At 42.4% G+C, this 22972-nt stretch overlaps 2 protein-coding genes across 3 annotated transcripts in view; both read right to left on the bottom strand.

Annotated features, from left to right (window-relative positions):
* Positions 1–22972, bottom strand: part of LOC115177745 (B-cell receptor CD22-like) — a 107799-nt gene that overhangs the window by 65804 nt on the left and 19023 nt on the right. The gene's annotated exons all lie outside the window — the stretch shown is intronic.
* Positions 1749–22794, bottom strand: LOC115177756 (uncharacterized). 2 transcript variants are annotated; one of them, XM_029738728.1, is made up of 9 exons: positions 22712–22794; positions 18353–18430; positions 17748–18095; positions 10291–10509; positions 4092–4179; positions 3738–3777; positions 3552–3632; positions 2976–3056; positions 1749–2896 (listed from the first exon to the last, which is right to left on the bottom strand). In XM_029738728.1, exons 2-9 carry the CDS (start codon positions 18405–18407, stop codon positions 2831–2833), a joined length of 978 nt encoding a protein of 325 aa, XP_029594588.1. In that variant the 5' UTR covers positions 18408–18430; positions 22712–22794; the 3' UTR covers positions 1749–2830. The 2 variants fall into 2 exon arrangements, with proteins under 2 accessions (XP_029594588.1, XP_029594589.1); XM_029738729.1 differs by lacking the exon at positions 2976–3056.

Here is a 22972-nt window from a genome sequence, read left to right as displayed (position 1 = left end):
CGAACCAAAGAAATATTGGGAGCTTTTGAGTTCAATGAAATGCATGCAAAATATTGTGGGTATAATAAGACGCTTTTGAGGGTTGCAACCCTGAATATAAGTATAGTAATTGGTGTGTGGCCATTGGAGAGGGAGAGTTGTGTGCACTGTCTATTTTGACTGGCTCAGTTGAGTGGGGTTATTCATCTGATTTGTTCAGACGGTTCATCTGACCAGTTGTTCAGTCTAAGTTGTGACTATGTTGTCTGATTTCATATGGCCAGGATATATTTGATTAGACCTGTTTGAGTTGCGAGCAGACGCAGCCCATTTGTCTGATTCAATTGGTCCTTGTCAGCGGGTCTTTCAATTCGTCTGGCTCACGCAGTCGTTCAGCTCGGGTGGGGGATCAGTCTCGTTCAGGTTATCTATCTGCCCTGTTGAACTGTTCTGTTCAATCTAGTTTGAGGTGACAATTGTCCATTTGCATGGTCGAATAAAATTAAATATAAATCCTGTAATACTGCTTATCGTTTATGTAAATCGATAAGGTCCGCTTGGATGGGTAAACATCCTGCGTAATATTGCCTTTTCTGTCGCACCCTGACCTGAGAGAGCCGTTTTTCTCTGTTTAGTTAGGTCAGGGTGTGATATGTGGTGGGCATTCTATGTATTTTATTTCTATGTTTTGGCCAGGTATGGTTTCCAATCAGAGGCAGCTGTGTATCATTGTCTCTGACTGGGAACCATACTTAGGCAGCCCTTTTTCCCTCCTTTAGTTGTGGGATCTTGTTTTTGTGTAGCTGCCTTTGAGCAGCCCCAGAACGTCACATTTCTTTCTGTTTATCCTGTTTGTTTTGTTCTGTTCTGTTTCACTTCTAAATAAAGGATGTGGAATTACCGGCATGCTGCGCCTTGGCTTATTTATGACACGGAGTTCGAGGACAGTGATTGTGACAGAAGATCCTAATATAAGAAAGCCAAACAGCGTACGCTTGCTGGGAAGACAAGCTGGACCGGGGAGAACCAACATCAAGGGAAGCACGAGAGGCATCCCCCTAAAAAATGTAGGGGGGGGGCACACGGGGAGTTTGGCAGAGTCAGGGTGGAGACCTGAGCCAACTCCCCGTGCTTACCGTGGGGAGCGAGTGACGGGGCAAGCACGTGTTATGCGGTGATGCGCACTGTGCCGCCAGTGCGCACTCACAGCCCGGTGCGATCTGTGCCCGCGCCCTGCAGTTGTCGAGCTGGGTTGAGCATCCAGCAAAGACGGGTTGTGCCAGCCATACGCTCCAGACCTCCAGCGCGTCTCCACCGCCCAGTATATCCTGCGCCAATTCTGCGCACTGTGATGCCAGGGCGCCTGGGCGTCCTGTGCCAGCGCTGTGATGCCAGGGCGTCCTGTGCCAGCGCTCTGCCCTTGATGGGCTAAAATAAACATCCAGCCAGGACGGGGTGTGCCAGCCCTAAGCTCCGGACCTCCAGTGCGCCTCCACGGCCCTGTATACCCTGTGCCTGCTTTGGCAACTCGAACCTTCAGCTCCCTCCACAGATTTTCTATGGGATTAAGGTATGGAGACTGGCTAGGCCACTCCAGGACCTTAAAGTTGGCTGCAATGCCTAACACGCCTAAATGTATATGCTTGACAACCAATGATTACATTCATTATTAAAATAACTGTCTACTGTACTGGGGAATACCTGTATGAATTCATCTTTAAGATTTTCAAGATAACAGACAATTAAGAATGACAGGCTAAACTGTAATATTTCGCCCCCCAAAATATTTGTATTTATTGTCATAAACTGTGAGATTATTTACAACATGATGCATGAATGACACTGAATCACACTCTATATAATATAGATAATGAATAATTTGACAATAAAACAAGCTTGATTATGGTATTAGCATTCCTTTTCATGAATGTCTTTGCGGAATAATGTCTAACAGCAATACAAAGTTGATCATTTGTACATATCAAGAGCACATTGGTCCAAGAGCAATACACATTAAAAAGCTGTTATCAAGCTTATCCATATTTGTCACTAAGAGAAGTACATTAGCTAATCAAAAAATCTGGAAATGGCAAAATCCCATAGAAAAGAGCAGAATCATAATCTATCAAATTTTTTAGCAATCTACATAAATTCTCATTCCTTAATTATAATTATCTCCAGCATTTACTTAATTACTAATGCTCTGGAAAACCTTCTAGATATGATAGCAATATGACAGCAGGAGAATAGAGGTGTAAGGCCTAGCTTTGGTTTGGTGCAGAAGATCTACAGTCCATGTTCTTTGGTGGATCTCTTCAGTCCATGTTCTGTGGTGGTTCTCTTCAGGACATTTTCTGTGGTGGTTTTCTGTAGTCCATGTTCAGTGGTGGTTCTCTGCAGTCCAGATTCCGTGGTGGTTCTCTGCAGTCCAGATTCCGTGGTGGTTCTCTGCAGTCCAGATTCCGTGGTGGTTCTCTGCAGTCCAGATTCCGTGGTGGTTCTCTGCAGTCCAGATTCCGTGGTGGTTCTCTGCAGTCCAGATTCCGTGGTGGTTCTCTGCAGTCCAGATTCCGTGGTGGTTCTCTGCTGTCCAGATTCCGTGGTGGTTCTCTGCAGTCCAGATTCCGTGGTGGTTCTCTGCAGTCCAGATTCCGTGGTGGTTCTTTTCAGTTCTCATAATCAGAGGGCTCAGCATCTATAATTCTGTTTATTTTTTTATTTAACGAGGCAAGTCAAACTCTTATTTACAATGACGGCCTACACCGGCCAAACTCGAACGATGCTGGGCCAATTGTGCACCGCCCTATGGAACTCCCAATCACTGCTGGTTGTGACTAAGAGATGCAGTGCCTTAGACTGCTGCGCCACTCGGGAGCCCAATCTGAGGGGCTGTGTCAGTGGGGGAGCCCCTCCCATTCTGAAAGAAGACACTGAATGAGCACTTTGCATAATTTTTATGGACACCCTGCCACACACAAATACACACACAAACTCACTGCCAGGGTGTCATACTCTGGTGACCTGGTCTTCATGTTCAGAGGTGTGTACGTCTCACTGCTAGGATCAGGATGGACACTCTGTGGAGAGAGAGAGAGAGGGAGGCAGAGCGGGACGGAGGGAAGGAGGCAGGGAGGGAGGTTAAGGGAATGTATTGTCACGTCTGCTTCTGCTCCTCCCCTCCCCTCCCCTCACGCGTACGAGGTCACCAGAGTACTAACCACCGGTCCTGGGATTCATCATTACGTACACCTGGCACTAATTATTACACGCACCTGTGAATCATTATGATTCACACCTGGACTCCATTGCCTTCATTTCCTCCCCTTAATATGTCACTCTACCATGTTCACTCACTAGTTGGTATTGTTCTTGTGTATCGGCGTACTGCCTTATGTTAGTGTTGTGTCCTTGGTTTTGTTGTTTTATTAAAACGTTTAATCTGCACCTGCTTCCGCCCCATCATTACATGTATGGGCTCTTTGAGACACCACTCACTCTATAATGTTCTCTAAACACATTCAGGTACTGTATAAAACACAAACACACTCACATTAATTCATTATGAGACTTACTGCCAGAGTGTCATAGTCAGGGGACATGGTCTTTATGTTCAGACCTGTGTATGTGTCAATGTTATGGTCAGGATGCACACTCTGTAGAGAGAGAGTGGTGACAAGGTAACAGTTAAAATAGTATGAAAGAGACGGTCTTAACACAGTAAATTAATGCTGGAGGTTGAGAAGTAACTCATGTGTCACCTGTGTGACCGCTGTGTCATCACTTCCTCCTGTGGCTCTCCTGTCAAGAGGGAGAGAGTGAGTTCTGCTCTCTACTGATCTTTAGTGGAAGTTTATGTTAAAAACACAAATTTGCATTTAAGAGCTTTGGGCCAGTAACCAAAATGTCACTGGTTCGAATCCCCAGCCGACTTGGTAACAAAAGCTCTCGATGTGCCCTTGTACAAGGCACTTAACCTTAATTGCTCCTGTAAGTTGCCATAGATAAGAGCATCGCTAAATTACTCAAATGTAAGTGTAGATTGACTGAATGAATTTAAAAACAAATCAGAGTACTAAGGTGTAATAATCATAATAATATGCGTTTGAACTCACCTGAACCACAAGAAGCCAATGAGACAGGTTATGACAACCAGAACAACTGTGATTCCTACAGCTTCAGTCATAACTGAGGTTTGTTTCCCTATAATGAAATATGGATATTATGAGTACATAGCATGATATAATAAACTAAATATAAACTTAAATACGGCACATTAAAACTTCTTACATCTAGGCGTTCCGCCAGCGGGACACCTAGCCAACGGGATGGCATGGCGCGAAATATAAAAACAGCTAAAATACCACAATTCAATTTTCTCAAACAATCAACTATTTTACACCATTTTAAAGATAAGACTCTCGTTAATCTAACCACATTGTCCGATTTCAAGAAGGCTTTACAGCGAAAGCAAAACAGTAGATTATGTTAGGAGAGTACATAGATACAAATAATCAGACAGCCATTTTCCAAGCAAGGGTATATGTCACAGAAACCGAAAAACACAGCTAAATTATGCACTAACCTTTGACGATCTTTATCAGATGACACTCCCCGATGTTATACAATACATGTATGTTTTGGGGACTTTAATGCAGGGAAACTTAAATCCATTTGAACTCATTTCTACCAGCTTGTTAAATGTGCTACCAGAGAGAGAAAAACTCTAGAGCATGTTCACTCCACACACAGAGACGCGTTCAAAGCTCTCCCTCGCCCTCCATTTGGCAAATCTGAACATAATTATATCCTCCTGATTCCTGCTTTCAAGGAAAAACTAAAGCAAGAAGCACCAGTGACTGTCAATAAAAAAAGTGGGCAGATGAGCAGATGCTAGTGTCATGACATTGCCCTCTTTGGGTTTTCTATGCACCATTCCCCTACCTACCCCTACCCAGGCCTGGGAGAGCGGTCGTAAATTCCTAAGAAAATGTCCCGCCTCATGGCCACAGTATAAAGAGAGAGTGGGTTTCATAGAAAGAACCCAGGAATTCTTCCACCTCACAGGACTGGAGAATCGAACGACATTTATGTTCTGGAGAAGGTATAAAATATTGGTGAAGAATCCAGCTACGAACTGGTCCGTTTGGTACAATTTTGTGTAACTCATGAGACAATACGGCCACATTACCATGGCTCTGTTAATATAATAGCCTCAGTTGTGAGACTTAAATCTAATGGTTGTATAAAATGAATGAATAAGGATGAAGCTATTTGGAATATGTTGGGATGCTTGTAAGATGTTAATGTGAGAGAATTGTATTTCTGTTTAAAGTTTCACCAAGTCATCGGCACGCCCCCATGAACAGAGGGGACCTGGCATCATGAGACAGCCTTTTTCTGTCATTCCGAATATAACCCCCACCCAGGGTTTCTATCACCAGACCGAGCTGACCTCCATTAGAGTTGGCTGAAGGTTTGACCATGCATTCCTCGTTCTGAACTTTAACCATACCACGTGGTTAAACTCTCAGACTATTCATACCGACAGAATAATAACAAGTCTTTGATATTAATTACTTGTCTGCAGCTAGGAGTTCGGTATCATTGAACGAAGACCGACGAAACATCTGTCCTATAACGACATTAATGAATGTCACTTTGAAATATCCATTCTAACCGAGCGAGAGAGGACAAAACTCCCCAACAGAACGGACTTTTCAACAAAGATCGTGACGACACACAGTGTAAATATATATATTGATTACAATTGTTCCCGAATGAGTGAGCATTCATGTGCAAAGAATTAGCATATCAATTGTTATAATTATCAACTCTTGTCTAACAAGCCGCCAAGCCGGTTTAGCCCACTAGGGCACATTCTCCTATCATTTCCTTGTAACCATATCTGTTTGTTATACATTTCGGTGAATTACTTAGTTAGAAAATAAATGATTTTAAGACAATTGATGTATGGATGACGCATAGTGAAGACTGGGTTCGTGCAGATAACCAACCATTTACGACGTTTGGAATGAGACTGACGTGAGGTAAACTAATACATCATTAATCAGAAGACTCATAGATCAGATATTATGATATCTGAAAGTTATATTAGGAAAATTATAACTTTGTAATCTGAATATTTTCCTTGGTGCCCCGACCTCCTAGTTAATTACAGTTACACGATTAATCAGTTTAATCTCGTAATAATAATAATTACAGAGACTTGATAAACATGTCTTCAGTTGAATGATGCCAAAGACACGACACTAGGCTACAAGACTGTTTTGCTAGCACAGACTGGAATATGTTCCGGGATTCTTCCGATGGCATTGAGGAGTACACCACATTAGTCACTGGCTTCATCAATAAGTGCATTGATGAGATGTCCCAAAATGAGACTGTACGTACATACCCAAACCAGAAGCCATGGATTACAGGCAACATCCGCACTGAGCTAAAGAGTAGAGCTGAGGCTTTCAAGGAGCGGGACTCTAACCCGGAAGCTTATAAGAAATCACGGTATGCCCTCCGACGACTTATCAAACAGGCAAAGAGTCAATACAGGACTACGGTCGAATCGACACGAGCCTATCAGACGAGCTAATTTACTTCTATGCTCGCTTCGAGGCAAGAAACACTGAAACATGCATGAAAGCATCAGCTGTTCCGGACGAATGTGTGATCATGCTTTCCAATGCTGATGTGAGTAAGACCATTTAGGATAGGGGGCAGTATTTACACAGCCGGATAAAAAAACGTACCCGATTTAATCTGGTTATTACCCCTGCCCAGAAACTAGAATATGCATATAATTGTTTGATTTGGATAGAAAACACCCTAAAGTTTCTAAAACTGTTTGAATGGTGTCTGTGAGTATAACAGAACTCATATGGCAGGCCAAAACCTGAGAAGATTGCATACAGGAAGTGCCCTCTCTGACCATTTCTTGGCCTTCTGTTGAATCACTATCGAAAATACAGCATCTGTGCTGTAACGTGACATTTTCAAAGGCTCCCATAGGCTCTCAGAAGGCACTAGAATGGGGAATGATGACTCTGCAGTCCCTGGCTTTAAAAACAGTAGCGCATTTGGATAGTGGTCGATCTGAGAACAATGAAACGGGTGTGCGCGTGCACATGAAGAGTCAATTTTACATTTTCAGTCTTTGAATGAAAACAACGTCTCCTGGTCGGAATATTATCGCTATTTTACAAGAAAAATCGCATAAAAATTTATTTTAAACAGCGTTTGACATGCTTCGAAGTACGGTAATGGAATATTGGGACATTTTTTTGTCACGATATGCGCCGACGCGTCACCCTGCAGATAGTGTCTTGAACGCAAGAACAAAACGCCGCTATTTGGATATAACTATGGATTATTTGGAACCAAAACAACATTGGGTGTAAAGTACAAGTCCTGGGAGTGCATTCTGACGAAGAACAGCAAAGGTAATCAAATTTTTCTAATAGTAAATCTGAGTTTGGTGAGTGCCAAACTTGGTGGGTGTCAAAATAGCTAGCCATGATGGCCGGGCTATCTACTCAGAATATTGCAAAATGTGCTTTCACCAAAAAGCTATTTTAAAATCTGACATAGTGATTGCATAAAGGAGTTCTGTATCTATAATTCTTAAAATAATTGTTATGTTTTTTGTGAACGTTTATCGTGAGTAATTTAGTAAATTCACCGGAAGTGTTTGGTGGGAATGCTAGTTCTGAACGTCAAATGCTAATGTAAAAAGCTGTTTTTTGATATAAATATGAACTTGATTGAACAAAACATGCATGTATTGTATAACATAATGTCCTAGGAGTGTCATCTGATGAAGATCATCAAAGGTTAGTGCTGCATTTAGCTGTGGTTTTGGTTTTTGTGACATTATATGCTAGCTTGAAAAATGGCTGTGTGATTATTTCTGGCTGGGTACTCTGACATAATCTAATGTTTTGCTTTCGTTGTAAAGCCTTTTTGAAATCGGACAATGTGGTTAGATAAAGGAAAGTCTTGTCTTTAAAATGGTGTAAAATAGTCATATGTTTGAAAAATTGAAGTTTTTGAGGAGTTTGTAATTCACGTCACGCCCTATCATTGGATATTGGAGCGGTGTTCCGCTAGCGGAACATCTAGATGTAAGAGGTTTTTAAAAGCTAATCACTAAGCTAAGGACCCTGGGAATAATCACCTCCCTCTGCAACTGGATCCTGTGTGAGGACAGATGCTGGGAGATGTGAAGCAGGTACAGGGAGTGAACATTTAATGAAGGATTTTATTTATCCTTTATTTTACCAGGTAAGTTGCCTGAGAACACATTCTCATTTGCATCAACAACCTGGGGAATAGTTACAGGGGAGAGGAGGGGGATGAATGAGCCAATTGGAAACTGGGGATTATTAGGTGACCATGATGGTTTGAGGGCCAGATTGGGAATTTAGCCAGGACACCAGGGTAAACACCCCAACTCTTACGATAAGTGGCCTGGGATCTTTAATGACCTCAGAAAGTCAGGAGGCCCATTTAACGTCCCATCCAAAAGACAGCACCCTACACAGGGCAATGATTGCCCCAGGCCGCATTGGGATATTTATTTTAGACCAGAGGAAAGAGTGCCTCCTACTGGCCCTCCAACACCACTTCCAGCAGCATCTTGTCTCCCATCCAGGGACTGACCAGGACCAACCCTGCTTAGCTTCAGAAGCAAGCCAGTAGTGGGATGCAGGGTGGTATGCTGCTGGCTCGCGTGATGGAACATGAAACAAAACAAGGACAGCGGAAAACAAAACGACATTAATGCTGACTCAGGGACATAACTAAGGAACAGATAAATATAGGATGGGCAATCAACAAGGTAATGGAGTCCAGGTGAGACCAATGATGCGCAACTGCGCGTAATGATGGTGACAGGTGTGCGTAATGAAGGCAGTCTGGCGCCTTCGAGCGCCAGAGGGAGAGCGGGAGCAGGCGTGACATCCTGGACTTCCTGATGTTCCGCCCCCAGGTGGCAAAGGTAGGTAACAACACATCTGCCACGCTGATCCTCAACACGGGGGCCCGTCAGGGGTGCGTGCTCAGTCCCCTCCTGTACTCCCTGTTCACTCATGACTGCATGGCCAGGCACGACTCCAAAACCATCGTTAAGTTGCCAATGACACAATGATGAGACAGCCTATAGGGAGGAGGTCAGAGACCTGGCTGTGTGGTGCCAGGACAACAACCTCTCCCTCAACGTGATCAAGACAAAGGAGATTGTGGACTACAGGAAAAGGAGGACTGAGCACGCCCCTATTCTCACCGATGGGGCTGTAGTGGAGCAGGTTGAGAGATTCATGTTTCTTGGTGTCCACATCACAAACAAACTAACATGGTCCAAGTACAACAAAACATTCGTGAAGAGGGCACGACAAAACCTATTCGACCTCAGGAGACTGAAAAGAGTTGACATGGGTCCTCAGATCCTCAAAAAGTTCTACAGCTGCACCATAGAGAGCATCCTGATTTGTTGCATCACTGCCTGGTATGGCAACTGCTCGGCCTCCAACCACAAGGCACTACAGAGGGTAGTCTGTATGGCCCAGTACATCTCTTGGGGCAAGCTTCCTGCCATCCAGGACCTCTATACCAGGCGGTGTCAGAGGAAGGCCCTAAATATTGTAACAGACTCCAGACACCCTAGTCATAGACTGTTCTCTGCTACCGCACGGCAAGCGGTACTGGAGCGCGTAGTCTAGGTCCAAGTTTATAAGCCATAAGACTCCTGAACATCTAATCAAATGGCTACCCAGACTATTTGCATTGACTCCCTCCCTTCTTCTATGTTGCTGCTACTCTGTTTTTTTTTATCTATGCATAGTCACTTTATATCAAATATTATTTTATTTTATTATCAGAGCTCTAGAGTTCTTAGACAATATTGTATTCTCAGCCTCACAGTAATATTCTCTGTCCTCAGAGCTGATGTTAGTGATGCTGTAACTCTGTCCTGATGCTTTTGGTGAGGTTACATTCTTCTTGTACCAGGAGTATTTGTGCACAGGTGGGTTGGCATCACTGCTGCAGGTGAGAGTCACTGAACTGCCCTCCACTAATTCACCAGAGGGACTGACTGACACTGAGGTGTTCTTTGGGACATCTGATGTAAAAGATAAATGTCCCGAAGTGGTAATGTCGCAATACTTTCATAATAATTATAATAATTGAAAGTAACATAGACAATGAGTAAAAAAAATATTTTTGTTTTGTAATGATTGATAAAGTAAGACCTGTCTCTTTTGCCTGAATGCATGATACTTGCTATTGTACTGTACTCACACACTGCAGGAGAGCTGAGATCATCATGGCCTTTTACAGCACAGTAATAGCTGTCTGCATCCTCACTGCTGATGGAGTACATGGAGGAGGAGTCCTCTTTTACATTCTGTCCATTCTTGTACCAGATGTAGATGGGGTTGAGGTTGTCAGTCAGAATACAGGTGGTGCTACAGGTTAGTGTCCTCTGTCCCTCTGAAACAGTCACCTTCACCTGCAAACCTGAAATGAGATGTATAGTACCACATACACCTCTGTTTTAAACACATACACCTCAGTTAATCATTGAATATTATATACAGTTGTACCTGTAACAGTCTGCGTTGTTCCTCTGAAACTATGACCCCATTTTACCTGTCTGGGCTAGGTGGGACGTTAGCGTCAACAGCCAGTGGAAGAGCGTGGCGCGAAATACGAAAACCTCAAATGCTATAATTTCAATATTTCAAACATACGACTATTTTACACCATTTGAAAGATAAGACTCTCGTTAATCTAACCACATTGTCCGATTTCAAAAAGGCTTTACAGCGAAAGCAAAACATTAGATTATGTCAGGAGAGTATATAGACACAAATAACCACACAGCCATTTTTCAAGCAAGCATATGTCACAAAAACCCAAAACACAGCTAAATGCAGCACTAACCTTTGATGATCTTCATCAGATGACACTCCTAGGACATTATGTTATACAATACATGCATGTTTTGTTCAATCAAGTTCATATTTATATCAAAAACCAGCTTTTACATTAGCATGTGATGTTCAGAACTAGCATACCCACCGCAAACTTCCGGTGAATTTACTAAATTACTCATGATAAACGTTGACAAAATACATAACAATTATAGATACAGAACTCCTTTATGCAATCTCTATGTCAGATTTTAAAATAGCTTTTCGGCGAAAGCACATTTTGCAATAATCTGAGTACGTAGCTCAGCCATCACGGCTAGCTACTTTGACACAAGTTCGGTGATCACTAAACTCAGAATTACTATTAGAAAAATTGGATTACCTTTGCTGTTCTTCGTCAGAATGCACTCCCAGGACTGCTACTTCCACAACAAAATTTTGGTTTTTGTTCCAAATAATCCATAGTTATGTGCAAATACCTCCGTTTTGTTCGTGTGTTCAGGTCACTATCCAAAGGGTAACGCGCGAGCGCATTTCGAGACAAAAAAAAAAAAAAAAGTCCATTACCGTACTTTGAAGCATGTCAAACGCTGTTTAAAATCAATTTTTAACTGTATTTTTCTCGTAAAATAGCGATAATATTCCAACTGGGCGACGTTGTATTCATTCAAAGGCTGAAAGAAAAAAAATGGAGAATTCTCAGCCTGACCACTCACAAAATCTCCTGCTGTTTTTCGCCCAGAGACAGGAGAGACGTCATTCCACTTTCTGGCGGCTTCTGAGAGCCAATGGAAGCCTAAGAAAATGTCACGTTACAGCACAGATGCTGTATTTTCGATAGTGATTCAACAGAAGGACAACAAATTGTCAGACAGGGCACTTCCTGTATGGAATCTTCTCAGGTTTTGGCCTGCCAAATGAGTTCTGTTATACTCACAGACACCATTCAAACAGTTTTAGAAACTTTAGGGTGTTTTCTATCCAAATCTACTAATTATATGCATATTCTAGTTTCTGGGCAGGAGTAGTGACCAGATTAAATCGGGTACGTTTTTTATCCGGCCGTGAAAATGCTGCCCCCATCCCAAAGAAGTTAACTTACCACAGGTTGACTCCAATCAAATTGTAGAAACATCTCAAGAATGAGCGATGGAAACAGGATGCACCTGAGCTCAATTTCGAGTATCATAGTAAAGGGTCCGAATACTTATGTAAATAAGGTATTTAGATTTTTTATACATTTGCAAAAATACAAAATGTGGAAAACGTCAAGGGGTCTAAATATTTTTCCAAATGCATTTTATGCATGTATACTGTACAGTATGTCCTCTGAACAAAATTTAAATGTAACATGTAAAGTGTTGGCTCCATAAGTTAAGAGCTGAAATAAAGATCCCAAAAATTTTATTTAAATACAAAAAGCTTATTTTGCTCAAATTCTGTGCACAAACTTGTCGACATCCCTGTTAGTGAGCATTTCTTCTTTGCCAAGATGATCCATCCACCTGACACGTTTTTTTATTTAACCAGGTAGGCAAGTTGAGAACAAGTTCTCATTTACAACTGTGACCTGGCCAAGATAAAGCAAAGCAGTTTGACACATACAACAGAGTTACACATGGAGTAAAACAAACAGTCAATAATATAGTAGAAATATAAGTCTATATACAAAGTGAGCAAATGAGGTGAGATAAGGGGGGTAAAGGCAAAAAAGGCCATGGTGGCGAAGTAAATACAATATAGCAAGTAAAACACTGGAATAGTAGATTTGCAGTGGAAGAAAGTACAAAGTAGAAATAATGGGGTGCAAAGGAGCTAAATAAATAAATACAGTAGGGGAAGAGGGTTGTTGTTTGGGCTAAATTATAGATGGGCTATGTACAGGTGCAGTAATCTCTGAGCTGCACTGACAGCTGGTGCTTAAAGCTAGTGAGGGAGATAAGTGTTTCCAGTTTTAGAGATTTTTGCAGTTCGTTCCAGTCTTTGGCAGCAGAGAACTAGAAGGAGAGGCGGCCGAAGGAGGAATTGGCTTTGGGGGTGACCAGAGAGATATACCTGCTGGAGCGCATGCTACAGGTGGGTGCTGCTATGGTGACCAGCGAGCTGAGATAAGGGGGAACTTTACCTAGCAGGGTCTTGTAGATGACCTGGAGCCAGTGGGTTTGGCGACGAGTATGAAGCGAGGGCCAGCCAACAAGAGTGTACAGGTCGCAGTGGTGGGTAGTATATGGGGCTTTGGTGACAAAACGGATGGTACTGTGATAGACTACATCCAATTTATTGAGTAGGGTATTGGAGGCTATTTTGTAAATGACATCGCCGAGGTCGAGGATTGGTAGGATGGTCCGTTTTACAAGGGTGTTTGGCAGTATGAGTGAAAGATGCTTTGTTGCGAAACAGGAAGCCAATTCCAGATTTAATTTAGGATTGGAGATGTTTAATGTGAGTCTGGAAGGAGAGTTTACAGTCCAACCAGACACCTAGGTATTTGTAGTTGTCCACATATTCTAAGTCAGAACCGTCCAGAGTAGTGATGCTGGACGGGCGGGCAGGTGCAGGCAGCGATCGGTTGAAGAGCATGCATTTAGTTTTACTTGTATTTAAGAGCAGTTGGAGGCCACGGAAGGAGAGTTGTATGGCATTGAAGCTCGTCTGGAGGTTAGTTAACTTCTTAAGGTATAGGGGGCAGTATTTTCATGGCCGGATGAAAAACGTACCCAAATAAACTGGTTACTTCTCTGGCCCAGAAACTAGAATATGCATATTATTAGTAGACTTGGATAGAAAACTCTGAAGTTTGTAAAACTGTTTGAATGGTGTCTGTGAGTATAACAGAACTCATATGGCAGGCAAAAACCTGAGAAATATTCAACCAGGAAGTGGAAGATCTGAGAATTGTAGTTCTTTTGAATGCCTATCAAAACTACAGTGTCTGTGGGGTCACGTTGCACTTCCTAAGGCTTCCGTTGGCTGTCAAAAGCCTTCAGAAAGTTGTTTCATCCGTCTCCTGTATCCGGGCAGAGTATAGGAGCTCAGTCACTGAGTAAACTGCCTGGGGACAAAGGGATTGGATATGCGCGATCCTGCGAGCGCACCGTTCCTTATTTTTCTTCTGGAATTAATAGGCTATTGTCCGGTTGGAATATTAATGCAATTTTAGGTTGAAAATACCATAAAGATTGATTTTAAACAACGTTTGACATGCTTCTAAGAATGGTAATAGAACATTTTGACTGTTCGTCTCTGGTACTGCGCTCGCGCGTTATGCCTTTGGATAGTGCTCTGTACGCACAAACAAAATGGAGGTATTTGGACATAAATATGGATTATTTCGAACATAAACAACATTTCTTGTGAAAGTAGCAGTCCTGCATTCTGACGAAGATCAGCAAAGGTAAGAGAATTTTTATAGTACTAATTCTGAGTTTAGGTGACCCCAGAACTTGGCGGGTGTCTGTATAGCTTGCTTTGATGGCGAGCTATGTACTCAGAATATTGAAAAACGTGCTTTGGCCGAAAAGCTATTTTAAAATCTGACACAGCGGTTGCATAAAGGAGTACTGTATCTATAATTCTTAAAATAGTTGTTATGTATTTTGTCAACATTTATGATGAGTATTTTTGTAAATTGATGTGCACATTCACCGAAAGTTTGTGGGAATACATTTTCTGAACATCACGCGCCAATGTAAAATGCTGTTTTTGGATATAAATATGAACTTTATCTTACAAAACATACATGTATTGTGTAACATGATGTCCTAGGAGTGTCATCTGATGAAGATCGTCAAAGGTTAGTGCTTCATTTAGCTGTGTTTTGGGTTTTTGTGACATATATCCTTGGTTGGAAAATGGCTGTGTGATTATTTTTGTCTATGTACTCTCCTAACATAATCTAATGTTTTGCTTTCGCTGTAAAGCCTTTTTGAAATCGGACAATGTGGTTACATTAAGGAGAAGTGCATCTTTAAAATAGTGTAAAATAGTCGTATGTTTGAGAAATTTTAATTATGAGATTTTGTTGATTTGAATTTGCCGCCCTGATATTTCACTGCTAGCGTCCCACGTAGCCCATAGAAGTTAACACAGTGTACAAAGAAGGGCCAGAAGTATACAGAATGGTGTTGTCTGCGTAGAGGTGGATCAGACACTCACCAGCAGCAAGAGCGACATCATTGATGTATACAGAGAATAAGAGTCAGCCCAAGAATTGAACCCTGTGGCACCCCCATAGAGACTGCCAGAGGCCCGGACAACAGGCCCTCCGATGTGACACACTGAGCTCTGTCTGAGAAGTAGTTGGTGAACCAGGCGAGGCAATCATTTGAGAAACCAAGGCTATTGAGTCTGCTGATGAGGATGTGGTGATGGACAGAGTCGAAAGCCTTGATCAGGTCAATGAATACGGCTGCACAGTATTGTTTGTTATCGATGGCGGTTATTAAGATATCATTTAGGATATTCTCTACTGAAGGGATGAGGTCAATATCCTTCCAGGATACCCGGGCCAGGTCGATTAGAAAGGCCTGCTTGCTGAATTGTTTCAGGGAGCGTTTGACAGTGATGAGTGGAGGTTGTTTGACCGCTGACCCATTACGGATGCAGGCAATGAGGCAGTGATCGCTGAGATCTTGGTTGAAAACAGCAGAGGTGTATTTAGAGGGCAAGTTGGTTAGGATGACATCTATGAGGGTGCCCGTGTTTATGGCTTTGGGGTGGTACCTGGTAGGTTCATTGATCATTTGTGTGAGATTGAGGGCATCAAGCTTAGATTGTAGTATTGCTGGGGTGTTAAGCATGTCTCAGTTTAGGTCACCTAGCAGCACGAGGTATGAAGATAGATGGGGGGAAATCAGTTCACATATGGTGTCCAGAGCACAGCTGGGGGCAGAGGGTGGTCTATAGCAGGCGGCAACGGTGAGAGACTTGTTTTTAGAGAGATAGATTTTTAAAAGTAGAAGTTCAAATTGTTTGGGTACAGACCTGGATAGTAGGACAGAACTCTGCAGGCTTTCTCTGTAGTAGATTGCAACACCGCCCCCTTTGGCCGTTCTATCTTGTCTGTAAATGTTCTAGTTAGGGATGGAGATTTCAGAGTTTTTGGTGGTCTTCCTAAGCCAGGATATAGACACGGCTAGGACATCCGGGTTGGCAGAGTGTGCTAAAGCAGTGAATTAAACAAACTTAGGGAGGAGGCTTCTAATGTTAACATGCATGAAACCAAGGCTATTACGGTTACAGAAGTCATCAAAAGAGAGCGCCTGGGGGATAGGAGTGGAGCTAGGCACTGCCGGGCCTGGATTCACCTCTACATCACCAGAGGAACAGAGGAGTAGGATAAGGGTACGGCTAAAAGCTATGAGAATTGGTCGTCTAGGACGTCCGGAACAGGGAGTAAAAGGAGCAGGTTGCTGGGGGCGATAAAATAGCTTCAAGGTATAATGTACAGACAAAGATATGGTAGGATGTGAATACAGTGGAGGTAAACCAAGGCATTGAGTGATGAGAGAGATATTGTCTCTAGAAACATCATTGAAACCAGGTGATGTCATCACGTGTGGGTGGTGGAACATGTGGCATATGAAGAAGCTGATTAAACAGCATGATCATTACATCATTACACAGTTGCACCCTGTGCTGGGGACAATGAAAGGCCACTCTAAAATGTGCAGTTTTGTCACACAACACAATGCCACAGATGCCCCAAGTTTTGAGGGGGCGTGTAATTGGAATGCTGACTGCAGGAATGTCCACCAGAGCTGTTGCCAGAGAATTTCATATTGATTTATCAGTACGTCCAACCGGCCTCACAACAGCAGACCACACGTAACCACGCCATCCCAGGACCTCCAAATCCAGCTTCTTCACCTGCGGGACAGCTGATGAAACTGCATTTGTATAACTGAAGAATTTCTGCACAAACTAAGAAACCGTCTCAGGGAAACAAACTGGTCGTCCTGACCAGGGTCTTGACCTGACTGCAGTTTGGCATTGTAACCGACTTCAGTGGGCAAATGCTCACCTTTGATGGTCACTGGCACGCTGGAGATGTGCGATCTTCACTAATAAAGCTCGGTTTCAGCTGTACTGGGCAGACAGCCTGTATGGTGTCTTGTGGAGGAGCAGTTTGCTGATGTCAACGTTGTGAACAGAGCACCCCCATGGTGGCGGTGGGTTTATGGTATTGGCAGGCATAAGCAATGGACACCGAACACAATTGCATTTTATCGATGGCAATTTGAATGCACAGAGATACCGTGATGAGATCCTGAGGCCCATTGTCGTGCCATTCCGCCACTGCCATCAACTCCTGTTGTCACGTTTGTCGTAATGATTGGACCAAGGCGCAGCGTGAGTAGCATTCCACATCTTTATTATAACATGAAACGTCAACAAAATACAAAAACAATAAACGCCTCAAACGAACCGTGACGCAAATGCAGTGCTCACAGGCAACTACACAAAAACAAGATCCCACAAAACACAAGTGGGAAAAATAACTACTTAAATATGATCCCCAATTAGAGACAACGATTACCAGCTGCCTCTAATTGGGAATCATACAAAACACCAGCATAGAAACAAAACTAGAACACAACATAGACATAGATATACTAGATCACCCCCTAGTCACGCCCTGACCTACAACACCATAGAGAAACAATGGCTCTCTATGGTCAGGGCGTGACACCTGTTTCAGCATGATAATGCATGTACACAATTCCTGGAGAGATTCCTCAAGAGATGTCATCCTGCAAAACCTCAACTAAATAAATAAATAAAGATTTGAACAGAAAAGCAGTATATTGAATGTAACTCTACCTGTGACAGACAGAGTGACTCCAGGACTGTCAGTATGTCTCCTTCTGGTCTGATCTGTTGTAAATGTGAACCAGTACTCAGCTGAGTCGCTCTCTCTCAGGTCTGTGATTGTCAGGGTGTGGCTTTTCCTCTTATCCACACTGTACTCCACACGACCTTTGTAATCTGGGTCATCTCTCAGACTCACAGGATTCCCTTCAGCATCATTTTTAGTGAACCAGAAGGTTGCTTTGACTGTTTTATACCATGGATACTTGTACGTGCAGGCCAGGTCCACTGTTGACCCCTTCAATACACAGATACTCTTCTTGGTGTAAGTCACTCCCCAGCCAAACTGACCCAGTTCCACTGAAACATTCACATAAGGGTATTACCTATTGGCTTACACTAACAGTAGGGTTTGTCCACACTTTGTGTCTGTAGTTGCTGAGTTAACTGTAAATGGTAACCACAGCTACACTTATTGAGGTGTGAAATGCAGCTATGAAAGTGAATTGGAGATTCCTAACAGACGACACCACTGAACCCACCAGAATATCATTAAGATCTGTATGCTTTTAGAAATGTCTAAGGATGCTATAATACAATTATGAATGATAACATACCTGTCACAGACCAGAGACAGACCACCAACACACTTCCTGCTGTTCTCAATGCCATTGTTGCATCTCCCACCCTGCAGTCTTAGAAACATAAACAACAACTCACTCTATAGCTGGTGAATAACTCCACCTGATACATTGAAGTAGAAACTGTAAATGGGGTACAGGGCCTCATTACTGAAAATGAACCAGGCTCATATTGTGTTGTGCTGTATTGTGCTACAGGCGTTGGATCTTAATTTGATCACTCTTTTGTTGTGGAGAATTTTCCCGCCCAGCAGGAAATGCAAACTTGTATTGTATTCAAGGTTTAAAAAGGCTTCTAACTGTCAGGGATCCCTCCGTTACTGCTGCTCATTCCGTGCACCAGTTCTGGAAGTCTACATCACTGGCCTTCTAGACATACTGAACTGTCTAATTACGCACACCTGGTTTCCATTTCCCCTGATTAGTAATTGTATAAATCTGCCCTCTGTTCACCATTGTCTTGGTCAGTTATTGTTCCCATGTCTGTTGGTCTTGTGAGTACCTGTGCATTGTTGTTTCGGCTTTTGTGCTACATGTATTGTGCACTTGTTATTATGGGTCTCGTCCTGTGTATTTATTAGAGGTTTAACCTCGCTGTTTTGTTTGGGTTTCATCCCTGTGTTTTGTATACATTACGTATTCCTGTGCCTGTCTCCTACCACTCATACAACATGACACAAGTTTGTATTTTTCAATTTAAAATGTCAGACTTGATTTTCCCTAACAAATGGTGTCAACCACCACATTAACCTGTTACATCTAGGGGGCAGTAATTTCACGGCTGGATAAAAAACGTACCCGATTTAATCTGATTATTAGTCCTGCCCAGAAACTGGAATATGCATATAATTATTAGCTTTGGAGAGAAAACACTCCAAAGTTTCTGAAACTGTTTGAATGGTGTCTGTGAGTATAACAGAACTCCTATGGCAGGCAAAAACCTGAGATGCTTCTGTTCAGGAAGTACCCTGTCTGAACATTTCTTGCCCTTCTTTATTATCTCTGTCGTTTACAAAGGATCTCTGCTCTTACGTGACACTTCTCACGTCAACAATGGAGTCTCACAGCCCGGGAAAAACAGGAATGATGTCATTCAAAGCCCTGGCTGAAGCACACGAGAGCAAATGCTGAGTGGTCAGTCAATGGACTAAGCCTTAGGCGCGTGACACGCCCCGCCCCCGGCTTTTGGTTTTTTCCTCAGTTTACAGACAGGCAGATTCCCGGTCGGAATATTATCGCTTCTCTACGAGATAAATTGCATAAATATTGGTTTTAAACAGCGGTTGACATGCTTCGAAGTACGGTAATGGAATATTTCGAAATTTTTTGTCATATTTTGCGTCATGCTCGTGGCCGAGATTTAGCGTTGGGATAGTGTCTAGAACGCACGAACAAAACGTCGCTGTTTGGATATAACGATGGATTATTTGGGACCAAACCTACATTTGTTATTGAAGTAGAAGTCCTGGCAGTGTATTCTGATGAAGAACAAGCAAGGTAAGAACATTTTTCTTATAGGAAATGTGATTTTGGTGAAGGCTACACTGGGTGGGTGTCTAAATAGCTAGCCCTGTAACGCCGGGCTATGTACTTACATTATTGCAAAATGTGCTTCATCCGAAAAGCTATTTTAAAATCGGACATATCGAGTGCATAGAGGAGTTCTGTATCTATAATTCTTAAAATAATTGTTATGCTTTTTGTGAACGTTTATCGTGAGTAATTTAGTAAAATCACCGGAAGTGTTCGGTGGGAATGCTAGTTCTGAACGTCACATGCTAATGTAAAAAGCTGGTTTTTGATATAAATATGAACTTGATTGAACAGACATGCATGTATTGTATAACACAATGTCCTAGGTGTGTCATCTGATGAAGATCATCAAAGGTTAGTGCTGCATTTAGATATGGTTTGGGTTTATGTGACATGATATGCTAGCTTGAAAAATGGCTGTGTGATTATTCCTGGCTGGGTACTCTGCTGACATAATCTAATGTTTTGCTTTCGCTGTAAAGCCTTTTTGAAATCGGACAGTTTGGTTAGATAAAGGAGAGTCTTGTCTTTAAATAGCTGTAACATAGTCATATGTTTGAAAAGTGTAAGTTTTCGGATTTAGAGGAGTTTGAATTTCGCGCCCCGCCCATCATTGGATATTGGAGCAGACGTTCCGCTAGCGGAACGTGTAGATGTAAGAGGTTATTAAGTATAATTCACTTTTCCTGTTGCTGCAGGAATATTAAGTTCCAACCTCTGTATATGGTTGTGAGTACTGTCTCTTGCATTATGGATCAACAGTAGTACTGTAAACATATTTCTACATTGACTGTTCTGAAGCTGTTTTATTCTAAGAACCCCAAAAATAGGAGGATAAATGTTCAATTCTCTATGGTCCATCAAGCTCTACAGCAGCCTAAAGACTGACCACCAGGTTCAATGATAGCTCCTATCCCCAAGCTGTGAGGATAAACAGCAAGTGACTCGCAGTCTTGTACAATTAACCTTGTGGGGACACAAAATTCTGTCCCATTCAGAATCCTATTTTCCCTTACCTTAACCCTAACCCCAAAACGTATTAAGCCGAACCCTAGCTCCTAATTCTAACACTAAATCAAAACTATACCGTAAACCCCCTACAAATAGTATTTGATCTTGTGGGGACTAACAACATTTTTGTCCATTTACTATTCTTGTGAGGACCAGAGGTCCCCAAAAGCATAGTTAAAATGCACACAGTCTTGCGCAGCTAACCTTGTGGGGACATACAATTCAGTCCCATTCAAATCCCATTTTCCTTAACTACTAAACCTAACCCTAGATCCTAAACCTGATTCTAACTAGTCTTATATTTAATATTGATTTTTGTTATATCAAGTACTTTAACCTAGCACTTGGGGGATTATTTCATTGATCCAGTTTGCATGTTTTATTATGAGTTTATTATATAACATTTGTTTTAAAGTTAAACCTTTTTAACCTCAGCACTTAATCAATAGTTGTCTTCCTCCTGTTGTTGAACTTCGACCTTTCATGTTCTCCCACCCTCTCTAGACCAGTCGGCTACAGTATAGAAACAGGGCAGAAAGTTGCAATAGGCCTGCGCAACCCAAGGTTTGATACCAGCATAAACAGAAACCCTCTTAAACCTGACACTGATTCTAACCTCAACCCTAAACCCCCTAGACAAAGCATTTGACCTTGTGGGGACCAACTTCTGGGGACCAACTATGTGTGTGTGTTGGTCAAATTTTTGTTGGTTTACTATTCATCGGCTGGAATGGTGTAAAACTCGTCGCCATTGGACTCTGAAGTAGTGGAAACGTGTTCTCTGGAGTGATTCACCATCTGGCAGTTCGATGGACGATTCTGGGTTCGGTGGATGATAGAACACTAACAGCCCCAAAACATAGTGCCAACTGTAAAGTTTGGTGGAGGATGAATAATGTTCTGGGGCTGTTTCATGGTTCGGCTAGACCCCTTAGTTCCAGTGAAAGGAATTCTTAACGCTACAGCATACAATGACATTCTAGACAATTCTGTGCTTCCAAGTTTGTGGCAACAGTTTGAGGAAGGACCTTTCCTCTTTCAGCATGACAATGCCCCCGTGGATAAAGCGAGGTCCATACAGAAATGGTTTGTCGAGATTGGTGTGGAAGAACTGACCGAGCCCTGACCTCAACCACAATGAACACCTTTGGGATGAATTGGAACGCCGACTACAAGCCAAGCCTAATCGTCCAACCTCACCAATGCTCTTGTGGCTGAATGGAAGCAAGTCCAAGCAGCAATGTACCAACATCTAGCGGAAAGCCTTCCCAAATTGTGTAGGCTATTATAGTAGGGACAAACTCCGTATTAATGCCCATGATTTTTTAAATTAGAAGTTCGACGAGCACGTGTCCACATACTTTTGGTAATGTAGTGTAGGTACCCTGCATCTGTAGGGAAGGCCCATAAGGCCCATGGAGTCTGTATCAAAGTCTAGAGAGCTGGTTGTTATGGATGTAGAAAAGTTAAAACACACATCCTACATAGTATAGATGTCCACCCTACTCCCTATCAGTCTGGTCCTGAAGGGCTCTCAGATAAATCCACTGTCACACACAGGCCCACATGTGCACACACACTGCAGTTTTTACCCTGGTTACTCATCTCATCCCTATGTAGATCAACACTCCTACACTGAGACACTTAATGAATACTGGCCCTGATGGAACAACCAAAACACAGCTCAAAACATAACAAGAAGCAAATGATACATTACCTTCAAGTCTATGACTTATAGCTACAAACAAATAACCAAAAATTATATTTTAAGATATCGATAAGAGTACTTACAGAGTGAAGGGTGGAGGTGTTGTACAGTGAGTCAATTTGCTGTCAGTTAGCGTGAGTTCTTTTGTTGACACATTTAACTGTCCTTATACTTCTTCTTTAAGTCATTAACATGCATGATGACCAGACCAGCATGTCAGAAAAGGGATGTTCCTGTATTTCAATAGAAATTGCGCAACAGACTGCATATCTCATTGCCTTTCTTCATTTGAGGACTGGGACTACATTTGTTTAATTAGCTAAATGTTTCAGATTTCCAATGTG

This window comes from Salmo trutta, chromosome 38, assembly GCF_901001165.1.
Source record: "Salmo trutta chromosome 38, fSalTru1.1, whole genome shotgun sequence".
Taxonomy (NCBI): domain Eukaryota; kingdom Metazoa; phylum Chordata; class Actinopteri; order Salmoniformes; family Salmonidae; genus Salmo; species Salmo trutta.
This window is presented reverse-complemented; position numbering and strand designations above follow the sequence as displayed.

Excerpts from the sequence above, each read along its gene's own strand:
- LOC115177756 (XM_029738728.1), bottom strand. The coding sequence starts at position 18,407 with ATGGCATTGAGAACAGCAGGAAGTGTGTTGGTGGTCTGTCTCTGGTCT. Across the intron at positions 3,633-3,737 it reads ATGACACAGCGGTCACACAG|AGTGTGCATCCTGACCATAA; the intron begins GTGACACATGAG and ends CTCTCTCTACAG. Across the intron at positions 3,057-3,551 it reads CTGACTATGACACTCTGGCA|AGTGTCCATCCTGATCCTAG; the intron begins GTAAGTCTCATA and ends CTCTCTCCACAG.